Raw genomic sequence first — 6,813 nt, 5'->3', positions numbered from 1 at the left:
CCCCAGACCCCCACCCCATTGGCGGGTATGTGCATGATCCCCCAGACTCCCACCCCACTGGCAGATATGCACATGTCCCCCAGACCCCCACCCCATTGGCGGGTATGTGAATGATCCCCCAGGCCCCCACTCTATTGGCAGGTATCCACATGCCCCAAGATCTCTATACCTCTGACAGACAGGCACATGACTCCCAGATCTCCACCTGAGGCCTACCTGCCACCCTTCCTGGCTGTAGGAGCTGGGGTCCCCATCTCGAAACTCTACTAATTTTCTGCCCTGTTCCATGGGGGTGTGATTTAACTTTCTCCATCTTGTTACTTCAATCGTAAATGTCAGCAAAAGCACCTCTGTCCTACCTTTGTCTCTGCCACCCTAGTCCTCTGCCTCAGTTTCCCTTATCAGAAAGGGTCTGTTCCTCTCCGTGTCTTGTTCTGTGCCACCGGGCCTCACCCTGAGGGTACTATTCATGCTGGTCTTCTAATCCCCCACTAACCATGCAGAAGACTAGGCTCAGATAAGATGGAGTCTGCTTCAAGCAGGTGGGTGGGGCTTTGCTGGTCCCCTAAATACAACAAGCTTGTGTCTCTCTATGGCTATACCTGGCATATAGGCTGTCTCCTAAAAGACACCGCATTCTGAACCATTGTAACCTCCGTAAATTAGCATTCCTTCTGGGGGACACCACCCACCCCCATAACCAGAAGATGTTGGCTTGTGACCTATGGGATCTGTGACTCTGACTGCATACAAATCATCCCAGAAAGGCCACATAGGTTATCCTGGAGGCTGGTTAAAATAAGCAAAGGGAACATCTAGCCACCTCCTTTCCCAGTATACATGAACCCCAGGCCCACCAACAATGTGGGGACCAGGACTTCTAGCCACAACTGGGGACCTGTGCAAAAGTGCGATGAACCACAGAAACCCAAACAACATCTCCCAGTGATAGATACATAAATAGTTAAGATACTTAGATCTACAAATAAATATGGGAAACCCTAACATCAGTAATAAGCAAGCACTAACCCTACCTTCATACACCCCTCAGTATGCTAATCAAGTAAGGGCCACTCAGGAAGCAGCAGGGTGTGGTTGGGACGGCAGGTAGACCAGGTGCAATTTCTGGTACAGTTAATCAAGCTCTCGATGCCACATCTCTAATCCAGCCTCATCAGGCCTGTCCTCAGGGCATGCTGGGAAATTATAATTTATTATTTGGATGCTTCCAATCTATGGATCTAGCCCACAATTCCTTGGAGAACAGAATACTATGCTTTTTAGTTGATGTGTCCCAATGAAGATAACACCCTGGTGGGCAGGATGCAATATGATTTTCTTTGTTTCTTTTCAATCCCACTGTAGTGAGAAGGCCACCAAAGTGCAGGACATCAAAAACAACCTGAAGGAGGCCATTGAAGTATGTGCCTAGCCTCTTCTTATCTTTTAGCAACCCCCTCTTCCCATAGTGCTGCCCCCTGACCGATTTGCTAAACCGTTTTCAGACTATTGTGGCCGCCATGAGCAACCTGGTGCCCCCTGTGGAGCTGGCCAACCCTGAGAACCAGTTCAGAGTGGACTACATTCTGAGCGTGATGAACGTGCCGAACTTTGACTTCCCACCTGTAAGCTCAACCCCAACCCTGGTTCCCCCTGTCCCCCTCTCACCTGAGTCCCAGAGGGAACACAAGGGCCACACTAGCAGCAGGCAAGAGTGACCAGATACATACCTGCCGTGTGAATGCATATGTTAATTCTAAGCATATCCCTAAGATTAAAGGACGATAAAGACATGATTAGGGCTGTCCAGAATGGATGAACAAACTTCTATCATCTTCTCTAGACCTCAGCTTAGTCCTCCATTTACCAGATAGTACATTTTTATGGGGGAAAGGTCCTGACCTAAGGCAAGCTCAATTATTCCCCTCATACACATGAGGACAGAGAAAACCACATGTTACACATGGCACACGAGTCCTAAGTGGCCAGTTAATCCAGCCTGGTACAAATATGCACCTTCCAATGATCAGATCTAAACATAAATTACAAAATGGACCATTACAAGAAATAAAATCGTTCTTATCTGCCCTTTGCCTGGGAGCCTGACCCTCTTGACAAGGGTCTCTTGGCTTTCTAAAAGCTATTTTAGAGAGGGTAGAACTGCCCTGTGTCAAGTCAAGCATGTGTGATTTAACCCTTCATGGGGGAGAAAGGATTTTAAGGCCGGAAGAAGAGACTTGTCTGATGTTAAGAAGTCATTGCTGCTTCTTGTTAGACTTCTGTGGGCTTTGAATATTTTAGATGGGTTTTGGCTACAAACTTATGAGAAAGATTAGTACAGGCAGGTACGTTTTTTGTTTTTTTGTTTTTGTTTTTTTAAAAGCTGTTGATTTAAAAAAATTTCAAACGGGGAAACGCAACATGGAATCTATAGTCATCTGACTCCTGTGACTGTATGTCTCGGAGACAAAATGGCAGCCTACCCACAATGCATCTGATGCCATTGACATCTGATACTCTGCTATCTGGACAATATTCTAGCCTTGGCCCATGTCCCTACCAAAGGATAGTACATATTCTTCCTGTACACATAATTCTGGGGGAAAGTTTACTCACTTTGTTTGCCCCTACCCCCACAAGAATAACAGTAGCAGGCACCCAAGATGGAGCACTCTCCAAACATGATAACATGCTAATTAATTATACAGATTCCTGGGTGTTTAACAGGGCTGCAGGCTCCTCCCAAGGGTTGATTAACACAGGGGCTCACACTTGGACTCACATAGTGAACAGTGGCCTTAGAGTTCCAGGGGCGGGGTCCTCAACTGGTGCAAGCATACATCTTTCAGCTAACATTTCTCCTGGGTTCTCTTTCAGGAATTCTATGAGCATGCCAAGGCTCTGTGGGAGGATGAGGGAGTGCGTGCCTGCTATGAACGCTCCAATGAGTACCAGCTGATTGACTGTGCCCAGTAGTAAGTAGCTGTTGGCTCTCCCCTTCCTCTCACTCTTCCTCCCCCCTTTCAGGATAAAACAAAAGCTCAGAAGCCAGGAAGCTACAAACCCACCAGTAGTCAGAGAGTTCCAGTCTGGTTCATTTGTTTTATAAAGCTTTTGATTGCGCTTTATAGCACACTGATATTATTTTACATAAACAATACCTGTTAGAGCAAGGCAAAGTAATGACTTGTAATAAAGTGGTGTAACTCATGGAAATGACCACTAAGCATTTAGGCACACAGCACACAGCAAGCACATACTGGCCCCTCATACAAAACACAGAGACTTTTTATTGACCAGAGCCTTATAAGGCACTTGAGCTTTATGGCAGGAGGAGGCTAGTGACCCTTTCCAAGGCCACTCTCCCACAGGGACTGGTTGCTACATATATAGCATGTCATGATTTAATACACAAAGTTATATATTCTTTCAAGGAACTGACAAGCAGTCCCCACAGGCCCCAGCCCCCACTCCTCCTCCAACAAAGTTCCTGATTTTTCTCAAAAGTTTGTACTAAAAGCTGGAAGCACTAATTATAGAAACAGAAAACAAATGGAGATCCTGGAATTGTTTGTGATTTGTATTTTGGATCCAATTCAGAAATTAAGTGCAGATACAAGATGGGGAGGTTCAGCTACCCGGTGGGGAATTGCTGTGGTCAGTTTCTTTAACACTGATTGAGCCAGGTTCCTTGGGGATCATACCACCTTAAAGACTTCTTGTTGTTGTTGCAAGTGCAGTGCACCCCTGAAAACTACCACGTGGCACCAACAGCGCAAAGTTTTACAGGAAACTTCAAGAAAAAGAAAACAACTTTAAAGTTGTGTAAGATACCTCCCCAGCCCGAGCACACAGTGGCCGCTCATTTGTTTAACTGCCTTTATGCCGGAGGGCAGGCACTGGGCCTGGACCTGGTGGTACGCTGCCAGGTTTGTGTTTGTTGAGCTGCAGTTTGGCTGGCCCCACTCCAGATGTCTTCTCACAAGATTTGGTGCTAAGGATCTATTTATAGAATGGTGGTTCTGTTGCCATGGCAACATGCTGGAGGCCAGGGTGGCTGGGGAGCTATTTCGGGGCCTGTGCTGTAATGTAAGATTGATTGGGCCAGTTAGTGTATCCTCTAAGCCAGACTAACTCGGAACTGGTAAAAAGGAAGGGGAAGAAGAAAAAAACACAAAACAAAAAAGTCAGGGGCTTACTTTAAATAGACTGTGCTCCTTTGTGATTCTCTCTTCTGATTGGTCTACTTTAAAAGAGTTCCCAGCCCTCTGGCCCGACTCCCCACAACCCTCCAACGTAGTATTAATTACTCTTTCACACCACATTATCTCAGTCTTGCAAAAGGCAAAAGTTAATTTTCCTATAGTCGAACAACTTTTTCTGTTTTCTGTTTTCTTTTTTTCTTTTAAACTAAAAGTTTGCTATCTGGACTGTTGTATTTCACAGACCCGGTAGATAGGAAGGGAACTTCGTGTTTGCTTCCTGTTGGAAGTGGTGAATGCAAGAACGGCCCCTTTGTGCTCACAGCTTATTTTGGCTCGGTTCTCAATAATCAATGAGATTCTTCCAAAGCAGATAGGGAGGGCTGGTTCTGCTTTGTCCTGGAACAGAGGCCTGTGCACCCTTAAACCCGCAGTTGTACCTTGCTTTAGGAAAGGGATGGAATTTTAAAACTCTCTTACGTGTTAAAAGCAAACGCCGAGCCCACCACCACTTGCCTTGTTGGGGACACTTGGCACACGTTGACCACCATGTCTCCTTTTCTTCCAAGCTTCCTGGACAAGATTGATGTGATCAAGCAGGACGACTACGTGCCGAGTGACCAGGTGTGTATGCGCCGCTGGCCTCAAGGCTGGGGCTCCAGGTTGCTGGTTCTCTTCAGGGCAATTAGAGTGAGACCCACTGACCCCCGCTTTGTTCTAGGACCTGCTTCGCTGCCGCGTCCTGACCTCTGGAATCTTTGAGACTAAGTTCCAGGTGGACAAAGTCAACTTCCAGTAAGTGAATGGTGGTCGAGTCCCAACTATCTGGCCTGGAGAGTGGTGGGCCCAGGGTAACCCCGTGTTCTCTGTTCCAGCATGTTCGATGTGGGCGGCCAGCGCGATGAACGCCGCAAGTGGATCCAGTGCTTCAATGATGTGACTGCTATCATCTTCGTGGTGGCCAGCAGCAGCTACAACATGGTCATTCGGGAGGACAACCAGACCAACCGCCTGCAGGAGGCTCTGAACCTCTTCAAGAGCATCTGGAACAACAGGTGTGGAGGGTCTCCCCGACTTGCCTCACGCTGTAGGTCTGCAGCTCTCTCTGGCCCCAGTTCTTACCCGGTCCCTCTCTCCTCAGATGGCTGCGCACCATCTCTGTGATTCTCTTCCTCAACAAGCAAGATCTGCTTGCTGAGAAAGTCCTCGCTGGGAAATCGAAGATTGAGGACTACTTTCCAGAGTTCGCTCGCTACACCACTCCTGAGGATGGTACGTTCTCTGTGCTGGTTTAGTCAGGTGGTTCTTGGGCAGAAGGTGTGGCTAAGAATCACTAGCCCCTCCCACTATAGAGAAGCCAGGGACATTTCTTTCCCTCAGTTTCATAGGCAGAGATCAAAAGTTTGGGGGTGATGGGCTACAGTGGTGTCAGACTAGATCTTCTAAGCTAATTAGCATAATTAATAATATTTATTTTTTTTGCAGCGACTCCCGAGCCCGGAGAGGACCCACGCGTGACCCGGGCCAAGTACTTCATCCGAGATGAGTTTCTGGTGAGTAGGGCTTGTCTGTAGTGCCTTACTCCTCCTCAAGGGTATTCTCCAGTCAGAATTGACTGGTCCTTGGTGTTGGGTGGGAGCCTCCTGGAGAGGGTTGCTGACCAAGTCTCTCTGCCCACAGAGAATCAGCACTGCAAGTGGAGATGGGCGCCACTACTGCTACCCTCACTTTACCTGCGCCGTGGACACTGAGAACATCCGCCGTGTCTTCAACGACTGCCGTGACATCATCCAGCGCATGCATCTCCGCCAATACGAGCTGCTCTAAGAAGGGAACACTTTAATTCAGCCTTAAGCACAATTAATTAAGAGTGAAACGCAATTGTACAAGCAGTTGATCACCCACCATAGGGCATGATCAACACCGCAACCTTTCCTTTTCTTCCCCAGTGATTCTGAAAAACCCCCCTCTTCCCTTCAGCTTGCTTAGATGTTCCAAATTTAGTAAGCTTAAGGCGGCCTACAGAAGAAAAAGAAAAATAAAAGGCCACAAAAGTTCCCTCTCACTTTCAGTAAATAAAATAAAAGCAGCAACAAACAGAAATAAAGAAATAAATGAAATTCAAAATGAAATAAATATTGTGTTGTGCAGCATTAAAAAATCAAAATAAAAATAAAAAATGAGCAAAATATGGTGTATCTTTTTAATTTGCGGCGAGTGGGTCCCAGGGTCCATGGGTGGGATTAGCCTAGGCACCAACTGGCAGGAGGAGGACAGGTCCCAGGGCTATAAGTGGGGTGAGGGGTTGCCACTGGAGACAGGGGGAACCTAATCTTTGGCACACCAAAGCTTCCACCTGTTATCCTGTTCCCTGTCCCCAGGGAGTTGCTAGCTGCCCACCAAGATGAATTAGTGCAGATTAATTACACACATTTAAGTTAGAGTTTGGTTCTTGCCATTAAGGAAGTTGGAAGAAATGGTTATATAAGAAAATAAAAAATCTCGTAAAAAATATCCTGGGTGTGGGATTCGGTAAAAGAAACAGGGCTGGCTAATAAGTAAAGAGTTCTGAAGAGTCAATAAGCAAAATCATGGGGAAAGTACATGAATC

The 6,813-nt window shown here is 46.8% G+C and overlaps 1 protein-coding gene across 8 annotated transcripts in view; it reads left to right on the top strand.

Annotated features, from left to right (window-relative positions):
- Nucleotides 1–6,395, top strand: part of Gnas (GNAS complex locus) — a 51,716-nt gene extending 45,321 nt beyond the window's left edge. For 4 of the 8 annotated variants that reach the window (XM_028769672.1, XM_028769673.1, XM_028769674.1 and 1 more), the window contains exons 5-13: nucleotides 1,366–1,420; nucleotides 1,506–1,625; nucleotides 2,878–2,975; nucleotides 4,772–4,826; nucleotides 4,924–4,997; nucleotides 5,078–5,257; nucleotides 5,344–5,474; nucleotides 5,688–5,755; nucleotides 5,883–6,395. In XM_028769672.1, coding sequence (XP_028625505.1) covers nucleotides 1,366–1,420; nucleotides 1,506–1,625; nucleotides 2,878–2,975; nucleotides 4,772–4,826; nucleotides 4,924–4,997; nucleotides 5,078–5,257; nucleotides 5,344–5,474; nucleotides 5,688–5,755; nucleotides 5,883–6,029 — 928 coding nt within the window. In that variant the 3' untranslated portion in view covers nucleotides 6,030–6,395. Of the gene's footprint in view, nucleotides 1–1,362; nucleotides 1,421–1,505; nucleotides 1,626–2,877; nucleotides 2,976–4,771; nucleotides 4,827–4,923; nucleotides 4,998–5,077; nucleotides 5,258–5,343; nucleotides 5,475–5,687; nucleotides 5,756–5,882 lie in introns of all 8 variants that reach the window. The other 4 variants (XM_028769679.1, XM_028769677.1, XM_028769680.1 and 1 more) reach the window with 3 other exon arrangements.
- Nucleotides 6,396–6,813: the final 418 nt, after the last annotated feature.

Source organism: Grammomys surdaster, unplaced genomic scaffold (assembly GCF_004785775.1).
Source record: "Grammomys surdaster isolate TR1022 unplaced genomic scaffold, NIH_TR_1.0 193, whole genome shotgun sequence".
Taxonomy (NCBI): Eukaryota; Metazoa; Chordata; class Mammalia; order Rodentia; family Muridae; genus Grammomys; species Grammomys surdaster.
The sequence above is the reverse complement of the archived record's forward strand: the minus strand, read 5'-3'. Positions and strand labels throughout refer to the sequence as shown.